The following is an 18,470-nucleotide window of genomic DNA, read 5'->3' as shown; positions in this document are numbered from 1 at the left end:
CTAAGGTATCCTGTTTATCGAATAGTTTGGATACATGTAGATATTTTTATGAAAAATGTTTTCTACTATCAATTTATTAATCTGTTTTTTTATATTTTAATCATTAGTATAACGAATTTATCTCAAAAATATAAATTTATAAATGAATCGAAAAGTAATGAAATATGTCGAACTTGAAAATAATTTACGATACAAATTAAATTTTGATCGTGTTGTACATTCGCGATATATTTTTTTGGTATGATTTGTTAGTAGTATTATTAAAAATAAATTATTTTATTTTTTATTTATGCAAGAAGTTAAAATAATTTTTGAATAAAAATATATAACTATTTCATATTTTATAAGAATTTATATTAATTAATTTTAATTCAAATATTATCAAATAATTATAAACCGAATAATATACTTGCTATCGAGGATTTGAACAGTGTCGCGCTTTATTGTCATAAAAGCGTGTTTTTCTGTGCTGTACTGTAGTTATATGCATCAGTATATATTTTATATTTTAGAATTACTTATAGGAATTGTTGAATCGGCTTTAGCCGCGATGACACGATACTTCTAAATCTACTATTGAAATATCTTCGTCTTCGAATTTTTTTTTCATTTTAATTTTAAAAATTAATAACGATTTTATGATTATATTCATTGCATGATTCACAATTTGTAAAAATATACATTTTGTACATACTTGTATAATATTTTATAATTTGGTAGTCAAATATGAGATTTTATATTTTTATATATAAGTCTTTTTTTGTTTTGAGGAATTTCTTTTTTTATATCAAATTAAATTTTCATTCTTCTCATTATCCATATTTCCATTTTTATTCTTTTGAAGAAAATAAAAATCAATAATTAAATTTTTTATTAGTGAATAGAAAATATTTCCACATATAAATTCGAATAAATATAAAAAAGGAAGACATAAAAAGATAATATAATGGATTAGAAGTAACGCGTATACATTGCATTTTAAATAAAAACATTACTATAAGCGACTTAGTCGTACATTGTCGTTCCTGACTTTCTGAGCCCTGGGACTTTTATGAAAACATATTTAGCATAGTATTTTATGCATAAAAATCAATTAAGTTCCACTGCATCATTATGTAAAAATGCGTAATGGATTCGCTTGTTCCGATGACATTGACAATTTTGTTATTGCTCGCTCAAGACTGAATCGTTCCATCCGTGGCTGCAAGGAGAGCCAACTGCCACGTTCTTTTCAATTTTATGATGTTTCATGAATGAAATTTCTATCTGTACCTGTCCAAAAAGTCCAACGTATTTGTATATGCAAACACTATCAAATTACTTTTACAGTTGGATGCATTGAATAGTTTGTCATTTAATTATTTTTATTATTTAAGCTTCTTTTGTTTTTTCAGTTATCGGTTTAAAATTATTATAAAACTATCGTACTAATGTAAAAATCATATAAATTGATTTAATTGTTATTATTTTTTTTTCATTTTTTTTTTTTCATAAGTTTTAAATATTTTATCACAGATTATTTATTAGCGGCAAATATTGAAATACTATGCTGCCAAAAATTTTATGATTTCTTAAATTAAAAAAATAGTCTTGTAAAGGCAATTTATTTATCCATTAAGGATTTTATAATTTTTAATTATATAGATGTAAATGATACATATAGAACAATATGTTAAAAAAATATATATTTTTTTCATTTATATCATCATTAAATGACAAATTTTAGTTTATATTGTTTATATGTTCGAACTGGAGGAACATTGGTAATGAGTCATTTTTATTAATATCATTTACAAGTTATTTTATTAATTTTCTTTAGAAAATTATGTTTTTATTTTTATTTTTATTTTTTATTTTTATTCTTGTTCTTTAATGTATCAATGTGCCAATGCAATTCTAGTTTACTTCAATGGATATTTTCTTATTTGTTTTAAATTGATTTAATTACAATTTTGCGTACTATAAATATATTTTTAAAAATAAATTGCAGTAAAAACTGCTTAATTTTATTTAATATTATCCTAAATGTTTAAAGTGAAATAAACTAGAAATAAACTAGAAATAGTAACATGAAATATAAAATTTTCACATAAATGAAATAAAATTAGATTTTATTATTATTTTAACAAATTATATTAAATTAATCTATTTTTAAATTCGGAAAATGATTTTGAATCAAAGAAGGTTTATTAATTTAAGAGCTCTTTTCTTTTTATAAATTATTAATTTCTACTGACTTGATTTCCTTCTCAATTTTCGTTTGTAATAATTTTTCAGATTTGTTTTTTAAAAAGAATAATTCCTTCGTTGCCTCTAGTATTATTTCATAAAATTCAAGAAATGTCAGCTGTAACATTCAATTTCTATATTGTAAAATATGCATAATACCGTATACGATGTGTCTGTAAAATATATTACACATTTAAGCAAAAGATAATTAAGTTAGGAGAAATGCAATTTTTGTAATATCTGTAAATAATCATTGATTAAAGTATTAAATTATATATGGTATTCAATATTGGTTTATGAATAAATATCGATGTAATAAATACATTTTACAAATCTATGATATTTATATTTTATGTTTTCGATATAAGTTATAATAATTTTATAATTAAAATTGATATTTCGATAAAATTCAATTTCATTTAATAATTTTCATTTTATATTATTTATTCATTTTGTATATTAAATTACTTATTTTCAATTTCATTTTCATAATTCTTCTAACACATATAAAATAAAAATTGCAAAATAGTAATCATATGTAACAATCATAAGAATAATTGTTCAATAAAAAGATAATATCAAATAACATTTAATGTTATTGTTGATATGTAATTTTATTTGGATTATACAATCATATAAAATTAAAAATATTAATGAACATCAAATTATTATCTTTCACTTTTTTTAAAATAGCATACTTTATTATAATCTACTGTTTATTTTAAGAAATTAATAAATTATAATATAAAATCTTCGAAACATGATAATTTAAAATATATTTTAAACATTATAATATCGAAAATTAAAAATACTAAAACAAATATAATCAAATAATCCATTTTATCAATCGTTATTGAATTATATTTACATCAAAATTTGAATCTTAAGATCATATACCTTATAATCCATATTTATAATTATTCCAGTATTTGTATCTTTTATTCCAGGACATATTAGCGTCATGACTTCTATCATTTTTATAACTCCTAGCTGACTAAAAATCAATAATTTGTTAACTGTAATATAAATTATATTTTTAATTTAGATAAATTAATGATAAATGATAAAAAATAATGATTTTATAGAGTGTGTTATATAACTAGATACATACTTAGATTATTTTCATTTTTCTTTGATATATCAGTCGTATAATTATGTAATGTAAACATTTCATTAAGTTTTAGTAAATAACTAATTTTTTCACCTATTGTCACAGAATTAATTCCTTCCGGAAATATTTTCATAGTTTCAGTGATCGTGGCAAATAATCGTGAATCTTTTGCATCTACATTATTAATATTTATATATTTTAATATAAAAATATTATTATTACAAAAATTAGATTTTAAGCAAATTCTGCATGCATACATACATACTGTGAAATTACAAACACATTATTGTTCATAATATTAATTATTAATAAAATACTTTAAACTTGTATATTTTGTTTAAATTTTTTGGTATACATTTAAAATCATAAGATAATTAGACAAATTTTAAGTTTTTTAAGTTTAATATATTACTTTATTATAATTTTTAATCTGTAAGAAATACTTCCAAAATATTTAATCACATGTTATGATATGAGAATTGCTGAAATAATATACATATATATATTCATACATATATATATTAATATTTTTTTCATATTATATTAAATGTTTATTATCTTAGCATGCAGCAATATTTTTTTAATTATTTTATGTATAATTAATTGAATAAAAAACAAGTATTTTTTTATATATTTAAAAAAATTTGTATACATTCATCATATAATAAATATATAAAAATTTAGAATTATCATAAAATTAATTATAAAAATCTCAATATAAGAAATTAAAATGAAGATAATATTTATACTAATATTATAAAAATAATCACAAAAATATTTTATTATTATTAATATTTATTTATCTTTACAATTCGAAATGTATAAGTATTTCATAATTATTTGATATATATATATTATATTTAAAGATTATATATATATAGTAATATTTTATATGCATTTATATAATATATTTTTATATTATCTTTAAAAGATTGATTCTAAAGAATAAAATAAACAGAATAATAAGAATAAAACGTTAGTTGAAAATTATTTATTATAAATTATAAGTTATAAGCAATTAAAATTTATGTTGGAAAAAGCAAATAGAGAGTGAAATTTCAATTTGTTATACTATTTCTTTTTCACTTTATCTAATGCAAATTTAAATTATTTACAATTTAATAAATAAGTTTTAATCAAAAACTTTTGTATTTTTGTATCAACTTATCTTCAGAATCAATTCTCCAAATATATTAACATTATATATATATTATATACATGTTTTATATCATATGCAAACAAAAAATTCATATTGTAAATCAATTATTAGCTTACTCAAGATGCATGTTGATTGAAGTAAATCTCTTGCAGAAGGTGGATATCCAATTTGTTGATACAATTTAAAAACACAATTCATAGGTAATATATCCTTATTCTCATTGCATAAAGTACCTATATGACATGAAAAATTTTATTTTAATTAATAAATCAATCTATCTGCAAAAATTTAAACTTTCTTTTTATCTAGATAATATTTCAAATAAAAATTATTGTTTATTATTTATTTTTTATAATTATTATTTTATTTATTATTTATAACTATAATAATTATCTTACAACAATAATTTTGTGTATTTATGAAAATAAAAATTTGCATTATGCATTCGATATTTTTGTGATATGTAAACAAAGAGAAATTTATTTCTTTTTTCTCTTATCTCTATTTATTTATCTGACAATATACATACATTTACATATACAGTTGTTTTTAGAACTGAAAGGTGACAGACTGATTTCCATAGAAATAAAATATTCGTAAAATTATGAAGGACGAAGTAATAGAAATAGCAGAAAAGCTATTTTTTTTAAGGATTGATAAGAATCAATATTACATTGATTAGAGAATTGAAATCATCTAAAAAATCGTAAAAATACACTTATTATCAGCTTTGGAAATAAAATCTTTATAATATTAAAATAAAGTATTAGAAGAATTAGCTAATTTCAAGAATTTTAACAGATCTAAAAGAATCTTTATTTGATATGAAAATTTTTTTGATTAATTTTTGAAATATGTATTAGAATACGATGCTATAATAATAATAAATATAAAATAATAAATTAAATTCAAATTTAATTTTCGTCATATAATATACTACAATATATAAGATTAATATATAAAACAGCTTTGAAGGATTTTAGAGATAAAAATAAATATAAACGTTGCTATATAAAAATATTGATTGAGGCTTATTTATTAAATTATAAACAATTTAATTTTAGATGAAGCGAAATAAAAATAGAATAATGATATAATGGAGACAGAAAGAATGTCATACTCTTTCTATCTCATTTCATCTAATTCAAACTTTAATTATATTTATAAATAAAATAAAATTTAATTATATTAATAAATAAGTCTTGAAAATTTTTATATATCAACTTTTCTGCTTGTTTCTGTTTTGGTTTCTAGAATTCGATTCTTCGATTCTTCAAACTCTCATGTCCATATATGCAATATATATAATCTTCATAAAAATATCGAAATAATAATATCTTTTTATTCTAAAAACAAGACGTAATTTGGAGATTCATTGCAACATTGTAAAATTATTTTAAACTTATTTTATTTATTTAACTCTTCTTAAAAAATAACTTTCTAGAAAGCAAATAAGAATAATATAATGAAGTTTTCTTCATAACAAATAATTTTTTATAATTTTTCAAGATAAATTACTGTATTTAGAGATATATTAATGTAAATATATATAATAACTTTTCCTATTTAATTTTTTTATGTAATTTTATATGGCTTACATACCAATATGATTTCCAATATGAGGATATATATCATTTTTTAAAAATTTGTGCAAACCATTAGCAAGTTTTCCATTCATTTCTCCGATTTCTATATTATTATATTTTGTGTACAAATGCCAAGATACTTCTAACAACGCGTGTAAAAATTGCCAGATTTCAATCTTTTCAAATGGATGGTGGGGATCTTTTACTATTGTACTTTTATTTTTTGCTATAATATTATTTCAATAATAAATAATAATGTTAAATATATATTAATAAATAAATTTATATAAATAGATTTATAATTATTGATGAATAATAGTAAAATAATGTTCCAAAATATTTTTTTGTATCGATAAATATTTTTATCTATAGACAATATATATATACATATATTAACTATAATTATTAATATAATCAACATTGATGAACATTTACCTATATGTTTATCGATTGCAGAAAGAGAAATTTTTTTTTGAATATTACAATCTCTCCATAATTGCCATAAACATAGTCTGCTCATTACAAGATTACATTTTGGTGCTGGCTTTGCAAATAATTTAGCATAATCATTATAAATTTGACGTAAACGAAAGATATGAATCATTAAACATTTGTATATCCAGCATTCTTCATAATTCCATTCAGATTTTGTTATATTCACTACATCAGAGTTAAAAAGCTGTTTTTGTGGAAAATCGTTTTCTTCATTTATAATTTCATTTATAACAATATCTATACGAAATTAATAATATAAATAATAAAATTAATAACAAGTTACTTAATATAGAGATAATATAAAAAAAATATGTTAGTTTTTTTAATTGATAGTATAATAAATATAAATAAATAACCGTTTGAAGATATATGTAAACAAGCACAAGACTCGTTTTCACAACTATAACATCTTCCAGATGAAATTGAAGGTTCAAAATGCGGTTCCAAATTTTCTGGATTCAGAAGACGAGTTATATAATAAGTTAAACATGGAAATTGTTCTGGTTTTAGGATAGGTGTTACAAAACCTTTTGCCAATTCAGCAGGTTTTTCAATAAATCTATAAATAATTAAACTATAAAGATATCTTTAAATGTTTTTACTTTGTAACTTATCATTATTTCTGTATTTTATTCTGATTCCATTTTAATAATATCTATTTTATTAATATGTTTCTGATTTTATATATTATATAATTTATAAAATAATATAACATAATATTATATTTCTAATTATTGTTAATAAATATAATTATATCTGAAATAAATATTAATATGCAAAGATTTAAAACATAAAATAAAAAAAAAATTTTGATTCTCTATGAATGAATTTTAAAGAATATAATATTATTATTTTAATTTTCTCCTTATTTTTTAAAAACTTTTTTTAATTTTTTTTTTTTTATATATTAGTTTAATATTTAAAGTTTTATATTATTATTATTATTATATATTTATTAATATTATATATATTATTATTATAAATTGTATAATATTTCAATTATTAAATTATTGATTTAATGTATTATATAAATATTTTTATCTCAATAATAATTTTTAAGTGTATATATATTTATTTTATGATTCTTTATTCTTTTATAATTAAATAATTTTCCAAACAATTCCATACATATTTATATTATTTATATAAACGCATAATTATTTAAATTTTTTTTTACATATAATATGTGAAAAAAGTAATAAATTAAAAAATTAAAAAAAAAAAAAAAATTTATAAATATAATATTTGAAAAAAATAATATTTAATAAGTAACATTCAATAGTTATTTTTATATTTTTTAAATATCATGTATAATTGTCTCTCTTATTTTCACAATTTTATTAATAATTCCTACCAAATATATGTATATGTATGTATGTATATATATATATATATATATATATATATATATATATATATATATATATGTTGGTTGTCATTATATAAACAATAAATGCAGATAATTTTTATATATATTTATACTTATATATATTTATTATATATGGTCTTAACGAATAAAAAAATAATCTTTTATATTTTTTTAATAATAATCTTTTTAATAAAATTATATGACTATTAAAGTAGTGATTCTTACTTTGGTTTCACATCTTTAATTATTATGCATTCTTCTTTATCTTCTACTTCTGATTCATTTTCTAAATTATTATCTTTTGTAATATCAGTACATAAAATATCATTTAAAAATAATGGATTAGCCTCGAATTTTTCTCCATTATTTCCTATATATAATAAAAATATATATATATATATTTATATATATATATATTTATAATAAAAATATATTTTTAATTAAGATAATGTTTTGAACAAATAAAATAAATATATATATATACATGTATATTAATATATTTATGAAATAGATTTGGAGAATCGATTTTAAAGACAAAACAAACATATATATATAATTTGGTATATAAAAATATTTTGATGAGATTGATTGAAATTATTTCTTAAGTTATAAACAATTTAAGTTTGCATTAAATGAAATGAAACAGAGACAATGTGAAAAAATAATAAATGTAATAGAAATAAATCTATATTTCAATTATTTAAATCTTAAATAAATCTCAATCCATATTTTTATATAATAATTCTTTTCTTTATTTTTTAAGCTCTAGAATCTTCCAGAGATATTCTATGAATATATTTTTTCTTTTAAAATTTATTGTAAATATTAGTGAAAAACTTGTTAATACGATTATAAAGAACGAGATATTTAAATAATTCTTTTATGTGTAAAGTTTTAAACAAATTTAAAAATACAAATTCAATTTTAAATATATCATATATTTTTAAGTTTAATTTTTAAAATATTTATAATTTATTACCAATTATAATTCCATAACCATGTTTTTTATTATCCTCCCAATATCCAGAATACTTTGCTCCACCGACAGAATTAAATTTCATATCTCCTATATAAAAACAATTTAATTAACATTTTTAATTTTGTTCTAAAATAAAAATATAATCCACCTTTGCCATGGCGCAATCCATGACGCCAATAACCTGTGTAAGATGCTTCTTGTGGCCAAGTAAAAGTTCTGTTGAAGAATCCATTCCATACATATTCTCCATAACTAATGTATATTATAATATGTGTATAATTTCATAATATTAAATTTGAAATGAAAAAATGTTTTATTTTATATTATATATTTTTGATTATCATAAGAATTATCATAAGAATTGAAATTAACAAACCCATGCATTAAACCACATTTCCATTCACCACGATAAAAATTTCCATTGGTCCAGACCATAGTTCCGATACCATCACGAATTCCATTTTTCCATTGACCCACGTAACGAGCACCGCTTGGATAAATCCGTAATCCAATCCCATTCATCTTGTCCATCACCCAATCGCCATCGTATGAACCATTATCATCATAACGAGCATAACTTTTGTAATAAACATATTGATTGTTTAATATAATTTAATATCAACATATTGAAAAGCTCATACATAGATGAAAATATATTTATAGTTTTACTATTACATTATGAAAATTTATATAAAACATTTTTTTGTATAATTTAATAATTTTCGAATTATTTGAAATGGTCTGCATTTTGAATATATATTTATATTTTGTATTTAATATATTATATGTTTTTCCAAATTTTCTTCTAAACTCTAAAATCTTAAATCAATTTTTTATTAAAATAACAAAGAAAATGCAATATAGAATATTGAAATACAAATAAAAATATTCTTAATTTTTGATAACCGCGAAATCCAATGCTTAGGATCCTATTTTATGATCATAATAATCCATATTTGAATTCTGATCATGATAAAATACAAGGCAATGTGGGAACAATATCAAAAAAAGTGTAGAGAAAAGATATTTCCATGTTCTTTTTTTAATTTTTGCGCTTATTTTTACTCTACTAATATTTACATTATATATATAACAATGAGGTAATTATATAAATAAAATTTGTTAATGTAAAAAATCAGTATATATTATATTTTGAAACTATAAATTAAAAGTATAAATTAAAAATAAGAAATATTTGGAAACAAAATATTCTTTATCTAATATTAGTTTTTTTTTTAGCCTATATTATATTCATATTTTTTTAGTATATGATATTGTTTTTTTTTCTTTTAAATTATATATTTTGTGTCTGCAAAATATTTCATCATATACTATATTTTTTTTAATAGTTACATATATTTTAATTTTCATACCCATGTGAAGTTCTAATTCGGTTCTAAAATAATTATCTTGTATTTTGTATAACATACCCTTTACCATGTCTTAAGCCCTTATACCACTGACCAGTGTACATGTAATGATTTTCTCCATCCACCATCATTCCTCTACCATGTCGATAACCATTTATAAAATCACCCTCGTACCAGCAAACATTATTCCATTCTAGTAAACCTTTCCCATGCATAAGATTTTGTTCAAATGTTCCCTGCAAAATTATATTTTTAATAATAAAAAATTAGAGAGAAAATTGTATATTATATGATATTTTTATTTACTTAAATAAAATTTTTTATTTTTAAAAAATTTTGTCATCTTTATTTATTTAAAAAAATGAAATTATAATTAGAATAAAAATTATATATATAATATAATACAAATTTAACATACAACAAATTTAAAATACATAATTTTTTTTTGTTATTGAAATACTATTAATAAATTATTAAAAAATTGATTAAAAAATTTATTGAATTGATAAAAACTAATTTCACTTAAATAAAATTTAAATCTTTATTAAAATATTATCAATTTTATTACACAATAATCTAATTCAATTGATTAAAAAATATATTATTATATAATTATAATTAAAATATATAATATATAATTTGTTAATAATGTCTAAGAAAATTGTCTAACAAATTGAAAATTCTTACTTTATATTGAGCACCATTAACCCATCTATAAACGCCTTCACCTTCCATCATTTTCCTACTAATACGACCACTGTATGTATTATTATTAATGAATGTTATATTTGCAAATTCATCGGGCAATTTTAACTTCCAAGATAAATCCATATTTGTTTTAGATGCATCGCTAATACATTCTTCAAAATTATCATCTTTTTTATCTCCTACTATAATTTCTTCTTCATAATATTCTTCATCAATGCATTCTTCATCACTAAATATATCGTCATTATCAATTATTTTCTTAGGTTTTTTTCTTAAATATTTACCATCCCATCTGTATTCAATAATAAATTTTTAATAATAATTTTAATCGTTAATATACTTTATTCAAATAATAAATAACAAATAATAAATAATAAATAATAATTACATTATTCATTTTCTATATAATATATTTTCTGTATAATAACGTAACATAAAAATGAAATGCAAACTTAATTTAATATAATTTAAAAATAAAAAAATAAATTTTTTTCTTTTAGAAAAGGAAATAGCATATCAAAGAGCATATATCATATCTAATTTAAAATAAAATTTCAAATCGAAAGTTCTATATTTCTATATTTATTTATAGTTTAAGACTTAAAAATAAATAATTTTTTGGATTTTTTTTATCATAAATCAAAGTGTTTCTATAATTTATTAAACAAAAAATTCATTCCTATTTTTATTACAAGTTTTTAATAAAATATTTACAAATTTATATTTATATGCTATATTATATTCTTATTTTTATTCATATATCAACATCATTTTATAAAAATAATCCTTAACATCCAATACATATATATGTAAAATACATTAGAAATAATAATACATATATAAATAATATAAATAATAATAATACATAATAAATATACACATATATAGAAAGAAATTTGAATTAAGATTTCATAAAAAATTTATTATATTAAAATAATAATTTATATCATATATAATTTCTTTTATTTGTCTATAATTTTTATTTATGAATCAAGTATGATAAATGAAAATAATTATATTGACTAAATTTTTAATATTGATACTATCAATTATCTAATTAATTTATAAGAATTGAATTTATAAATAATGAAATTTAGATAAAGATTCAATAAAAAGAAAAATAATTACTCTTTCACAAAATATTTCAAAATGTCATTATAAAGAAGATAAATATATTCTTCCTTAATAGAATATTTGCGACGTTTATCGGCGAGAATATCTTCAAAAGGCAATTCTGGTTCCAATTCGGATTCTTCTTCTGCAATATCCTCCCTTTCTTCTTCCTCAACATATTCCAAAGAGCTAACCTTACGACATTTTTGTAATATTAATTCTTTTAACATAGAATTCATTTTTTCACAATTTTTTCTTTTTCAATAAACTTAAAACAAAAAATATACTTCCGCTAAATCGATTTAAAAATAACTTAATGCTTAATAGATTTATAATAAATTACATCCGTTTATATATCGTTAATTCTAAGAGATGTGAAGATATCAGAGATTCGATAGAAAATATTAAACAGGAACATTTTATATAATTTTTTTTTTATAAATATTTGATACTATATTCAAAGTAATTTTCAATTAATTATTCGTGCAGTATTCTGTGAAATAAAATATATTAAAGAAATATATTAAGAAAATATTAAAAAAGAAACATGTTGACGAAAGGAAGATTAAACGTAAGATTATTTTTTTAATTAATTATAAATCTTATTAATTATTATAATATAAACTATGTACTATATCTAAAATATCATTCATATGAAATTTATTTATATATTTTAATATTAATATACATATAATGTTATATATTTATTTATTTCAATGTTATGTAGATCTATATAATATCATTTATATTTATATACAATTTATTTATTATATTTTAATTTTTTTCTTTTTTCAATTGCCTATAATTTTTTATTAATTGTATTTTAATATATAATATATATTCTTTATTAATTATATATGTATATATATAATATTATAAATATAATAAATAAATATAATTTATTAATATTATAAATATTAATATTAATTATATATATATAATATTAATTATATTTTGATTGGTAAAATTAAATATTTTTAATAAATAAAGCATTTTCTTTAATTACATATATTTATTATTAGAAACATATCTATAAGATGTTTCAATAATTTAGATATAATTAAGAAAATGATAATTTTCATTAAAAAAAATATGGAATCAAAGTTTTCATATGCAAAAATATATTTGGAGTCAAATATAAATAAAAGTTGGAAATTAATTAAATATATATAGAATTATTATTAATAGATAAATAAGCGAAAATAAATAAAAAAAATGTGAAATAAAATGTTTTTTTTTTAATTCGTTTTTAAAATAATTATTAAGTTTGAAAATATAATTAAAAAATAAGATTCAATTAAGAATTAATTAAGAATATATATATTTAATTTTTAAATTTGATTTTCTTGAAAATAAACTTTTATTATCAGAATTTCTATATTATCAGAAATTGATAAATTTTTAAATTAGATTTTCTTAAAAATGAGATTTCAAATTTTATTCTTTTTTTTTTACTTATTTTTGTACGTTGAATAATCTCCATAGCGCATTGTATAAAACAAAATTACAATATTAAAAATATTTATTATTGTATATAGAATAATATAAATATAAAAGTTATAAATATTAATCATATTGCAGGCCGCTCTTCCGATTTGTGAAGATGAAATTAAAGAAATGGAACCAATTGTTTTTCATACTCCTGCAATTTATAATACTAAAGTAAAAATTCATAATTGGTAAGCATTTTATGCATAAAGTAAATCTAAGTAAATAAAAAAAAAAATTAAAAATTTTTATTTTCATATATAAAATGTTAATTTGTGATATATCTTTGGATGATCGATTCTAGAAATCAAAACAAACACAAAAATCAATATATAAAAATGATTGATTGAAGCTTATTTGTAATCATTTAAAGTTCGTAGTTAAACAAAGCGAGACGGAAATAAAGTGAAACACTCTGTCTCTGTTATACTCTATTTTCGTTTCATTTCATCTAATGCAAACTACAATTGCACATAACTTAAATAAACTTCAATCGATATTTTTGTACATCAACTTTTGTATTTGTTTTTGCTTTTAGAATTGATTTTTTAAAAATATTCTACGAATATATTAATATCTTGCAAAAATGTATAATCAAGATATATATAATACTTTTAAAAATTTTTTTTAATCAATAAAGTGCATAATTAATAATGATAGAAAAAATAATTCTTACAATATTAATACGAAGGAAAATAGTAAAACGAACGAGGGTAAAACGCACCCTCCTTTTGTTATACGTAGCAACGCATACGATCAATGTTGATTTTAAGACCATTTATAATGTGACTACTTTTAATCGTGTACGTAGTTTTATTTGAGAGTAAAATTTAATCATAATAGAATAATAGTTTACTAAAATACTAAAAAATGGTTAGTTAATAATATAATAATAATATAATAATAGAGACAATAATATTGACAATTTTATTTTATTTTTTATTGAAATAAATCATTAACGTAAGTATCATTTTTTATTATCGAAATTTTGAATCGAAAAATGTAATTATTAATATAAATAACATTTTACAATGAAATTTTAAATATTGTATTTTTTTAATAAAATCTTCTTTTGTTTACTGAAATGAAATTTTTAAAAAAATTTTATTTTGTTTAAACAAATTATCATTATTTTTTTTTATATTACATCTTATTTATATTCTTGTTTGATATCTATAAATAATAAATTGATTATTTTTTAATTTTGAATTAACTATGATGTTTGAAATCTCAAAATTAATATTTTTATTCAAATAATAATAATTCAAATGAGTTTATGTTTACACTTTTAATGCATTTTAATTGATATGATTTTATATTAATAATTTATATGAAAAAAAGTAATAAAATATAATTTTTAAATTATTTTTAAATTAAGATGATTATTAAGATTTTAGTTCATGAGAAAATTTCTTTTAAAAAATTAATAAATATTAAATAAATATTCTGGATTTTAAACAATTCGAATTTTGAGAATTTTTTGAATTTCGAGATTCGAATATAAATTTTCAGACTCAAGTTTTTTCATTCTAAATATCAAGTTTCGATTATCTAATAAAACTTGATTTTTATAGGCAAATGCATACATTAGCAGAACCCAGAGATAATAAAGAGATATTTCCGCCAAAAGGAAATCTTCATTTATCATCGTATAAAAGATTGGGTCCAGGAGCTATTTGTACAGGAATTTCAGAAACACAAGCCATGTTATCACAAATAGAATTAAAAGATCAATATGAACCAATTATTCCGCATCGTGCTTTACATAAAATGAAGAAACTTGTAGAAGAGGTGTACGTATCATATATATTACATCATATATTACATCAATTAAAAAATATTTTATTCTATATTCTATATTTGAATATAATCATACTATATTAATATATATAGTTTTGTATTTTAATTATTATATTTATAATTAAATTGATCTCGAGATCAATTATTTATTAATTTTATTATTAATCAATTATCTCTAAATGTGAGTAAACTTCTTTGCATGAATAAATAATATAAATTTTGTTTAATTTTTTTTATTATTTTTTTTTTAAATAATAGATGATCATGATATATTATTTTCTTAGATTAGAATTAAAAGCTAGAAGTAATGGAGATTTATTCTTTTTGTGGAAAAATTTGTCAAATGAATTAAATCATTTTTAATGATAGAGAAAGTAGTAAGATTATATATATGAATTTCTCTCTATTGAAAATCATTAATGAAAAATCAGTGTTATATTACTAATAAAATAAATTAAAAAAATCATCTTTCAAAGATGAAAGCTCTTCCTTTAGAGAGATTGAGAATTAGAATCATTATATATTAGGTATTCAGTATATTTATACTGACAGTAATCGAAAATAAAAATATAATAACATTACATATTTGAAAATTTTAATTATCCACTTATAATATTTATATTATAATATTGTCTATATAAAATAAAAACTTACAATTTTATATAAATATTTATTAAATACTATAGTATGATTTGACAAAATTTCTAAAAAATATTAATATATAATTTGTTAGTAGAATATCTTAAATTTTTAAGATATCTTAGTATAAATTTCATAAAAAATGAATTCAACAGATTTACGTGAAATCTATATTCAATGATAATAAAAATAGCCTTTAATAAAAAATTTGCTTATATTTATAAAAAAATAATAAAATAATTATTTATAAAAAAGTAATATTATTAGGAAATCATAGCAATACATAAATATTTTCAAAAAATGATATTTGAAGAAGTAAAATATATCGCAGGCCCGAAGAAGAAGAACCTACATTAACAGATATATTGTACGATGCCGAAGAAGCTCGTAGGATGGATTATCGAACGACATCAGGAAGTCATTACAGATTACCTTATCCCATGAAACCTAGAGCATTACCATTGCCGCCAAAACCGGAACCATGGTTGTTGCATCGACGAACTATTGGGTACAGTCTGGAAGAATTGGAAAGGCGAAAGGGGATAAATGTGTTTCTGGACGATAACATGGAACTCCATCGACAGGTCGCAGATATAAAATTAAAAAAGCATAAATTGCATTCATTTCGAGATTATAGTTTTCCAGAATATAATTATGTCGATAAAAAAGAATGTACTCGATCAATTATCGATAAGATTGAAGAAGAAGCTATTGATCAGATCGAAAAGACTAATGCTCAGATTGATTCTTCTGATGTAAAAGAATGCAATAAACAAATTAGTCAGATTCAGCAAGTTACTGATTCTCCTGGTGTAAAAGAACTAGAAGTTACTAGTCAAAAAGTTATTGATTCTTCTAAAGAAGAAAGAGCTTCTTCGAAAGAATGCAATCTAGAAATTATTGGTCAAGTTCACAAAACTAATGATTTTTCTAATGTAAAAGAGTATAATACGCAATTTACTGAAGAGATTCAAGAAGCTATTGATTCTTCTAATGTAGAACAAAGCAATTTACAAATTACCGATCAAATTCAAGAAACTACTGATTCTTCTAATGTAGAACAAAGCAATCCACAAATTATTAATCAGATTCAAAAAGGTACTGATTCTTCTAATGTAGAACAAAGCAATCTACACATTATTGATCAGACTCAAAAAGCTAAGGATTGTATTGTAAAAGGATGCAAAATGGATGAAATGTAGAAATAATTGTAAAAAAATATTTTAAAAATATATTTTGTCTTGAATTTATCAAAATAAATAATATATTATTATAACAAAATATCCTAGTATTATATTTTATTATTATTTATATATTAATATATTATATAAATAATAAAAACTGTAAAATTAGTGCATATATATAAAATATAATTTTTCTAAAACTATTTATTTATATATAGTTTTTCATATAATTTTCATACAATTCTCATATATTTTCCAAAAATTAAATTTTATTTTTAATTAAATTCAATTTTACAAAATTATCATTATCTACGCATATTTCATCAAAATGTTTTATCAAACGATAGTTAAGAAACTTAAAAAGATAAAATTCAATTAATTTAAAAAGAAAGATGTAATCTATAATGGGAAACGGAGATATCTATATAGAAATTAAATAACTATAAAAATTATAATAAAATTAAAATGGTAAGGAATTGTACAAAATAATAAAATTAATATTAACTTCGTATTTTTTGTTGTTGTTTTTTTTTATCAATTTATTCTTCTTATGATTTCTAGTCTAGAAAGTATTAATATTATATATTATTACATTATCAAAACAATAGTTTAAGAATACTTATTATATATTATCTTCTAAGACATGTAAAGCGGTGAAAATAGAGAAAACATTGGATAGATACTGAAATATCATTTTGTTATTTTTGATTAAATAATTTGTATATAAATAACAATTAACAAATATTAAACTATTTTACTAAGCAATAATAACGCAATATAAGTTTTGATAATAATCACAAACGATAGATAAATTTACTGGTCGTTGAAATATCAATAAATTCTTTCAATAAATTCTTTTGCATTTTTAACATTTGTTTATATCAAATATAACATTGAATCGTATACATTGAATCGTATATCTTTCGTGAAACATTTATGCTCTAAGAAAAATGGAAGAGCAATTTTATAGAAATATAAATATAGCAATATAATAGAAAAGAACATAATTAATCTGTATATAATATATATATAATATATATAATATAAAGGGTGTTCCAAAATTAACGCAAGATTTGAATTTGCCGCCATTTTTGCATTAAGTTGTTGGCAACCCTGAAAAAAGAACAGTTTGACAACTGAGAGTTTAGGGTTAGTAAAAATGGAGCATTATACGATACAACAACGTGAAATGGATTATTAATCATCAAAAAGTGGATGCTGGTTTTTCGAGCAAAATAAT

General features: G+C 19.1%; 3 protein-coding genes across 4 annotated transcripts; 1 reads left to right on the top strand and 2 right to left on the bottom strand.

Annotated features, from left to right (window-relative positions):
- Positions 1 to 1,828: 1,828 nt before the first annotated feature.
- Positions 1,829 to 9,540, bottom strand: LOC102655008 (radial spoke head 10 homolog B; the record flags this gene model as incomplete). Its single annotated transcript, XM_026439150.1, has 11 exons — positions 1,829 to 2,347; positions 3,127 to 3,245; positions 3,341 to 3,514; positions 4,616 to 4,732; positions 6,102 to 6,311; positions 6,521 to 6,817; positions 6,937 to 7,139; positions 8,175 to 8,319; positions 8,929 to 9,015; positions 9,077 to 9,180; positions 9,305 to 9,540. Coding segments are annotated over 11 exons (1,827 nt in total), but the record flags the coding sequence as incomplete, so codon positions are not given.
- Positions 4,590 to 17,321, top strand: LOC552292. Of its 2 annotated transcripts, XM_006557655.3 has the most exons (4): positions 4,601 to 4,699; positions 13,701 to 13,798; positions 15,182 to 15,400; positions 16,378 to 17,321. In XM_006557655.3, exons 2-4 carry the CDS (start codon positions 13,737 to 13,739, stop codon positions 17,246 to 17,248), a joined length of 1,152 nt encoding a protein of 383 aa, XP_006557718.1. In that variant the 5' UTR covers positions 4,601 to 4,699; positions 13,701 to 13,736; the 3' UTR covers positions 17,249 to 17,321. The 2 variants fall into 2 exon arrangements, with proteins under 2 accessions (XP_003249149.1, XP_006557718.1); XM_003249101.4 differs by lacking the exon at positions 13,701 to 13,798 and having other exon boundaries at positions 4,590 to 4,699.
- LOC113218604 (phosphatidylinositol 4-phosphate 5-kinase 7-like) lies at positions 10,247 to 12,323 on the bottom strand. Its single transcript, XM_026439149.1, has 3 exons — positions 12,319 to 12,323; positions 10,986 to 11,298; positions 10,247 to 10,534 (listed from the first exon to the last, which is right to left on the bottom strand). The coding sequence occupies exons 1-3, from the start codon at positions 12,321 to 12,323 to the stop codon at positions 10,334 to 10,336; spliced, it is 519 nt and encodes a 172-aa protein (XP_026294934.1). The 3' UTR covers positions 10,247 to 10,333.
- Positions 17,322 to 18,470: the final 1,149 nt, after the last annotated feature.

Source organism: Apis mellifera, linkage group LG2 (assembly GCF_003254395.2).
Source record: "Apis mellifera strain DH4 linkage group LG2, Amel_HAv3.1, whole genome shotgun sequence".
NCBI classification, from domain to species: Eukaryota; Metazoa; Arthropoda; class Insecta; order Hymenoptera; family Apidae; genus Apis; species Apis mellifera.
The sequence above is the reverse complement of the archived record's forward strand: the minus strand, read 5'-3'. Positions and strand labels throughout refer to the sequence as shown.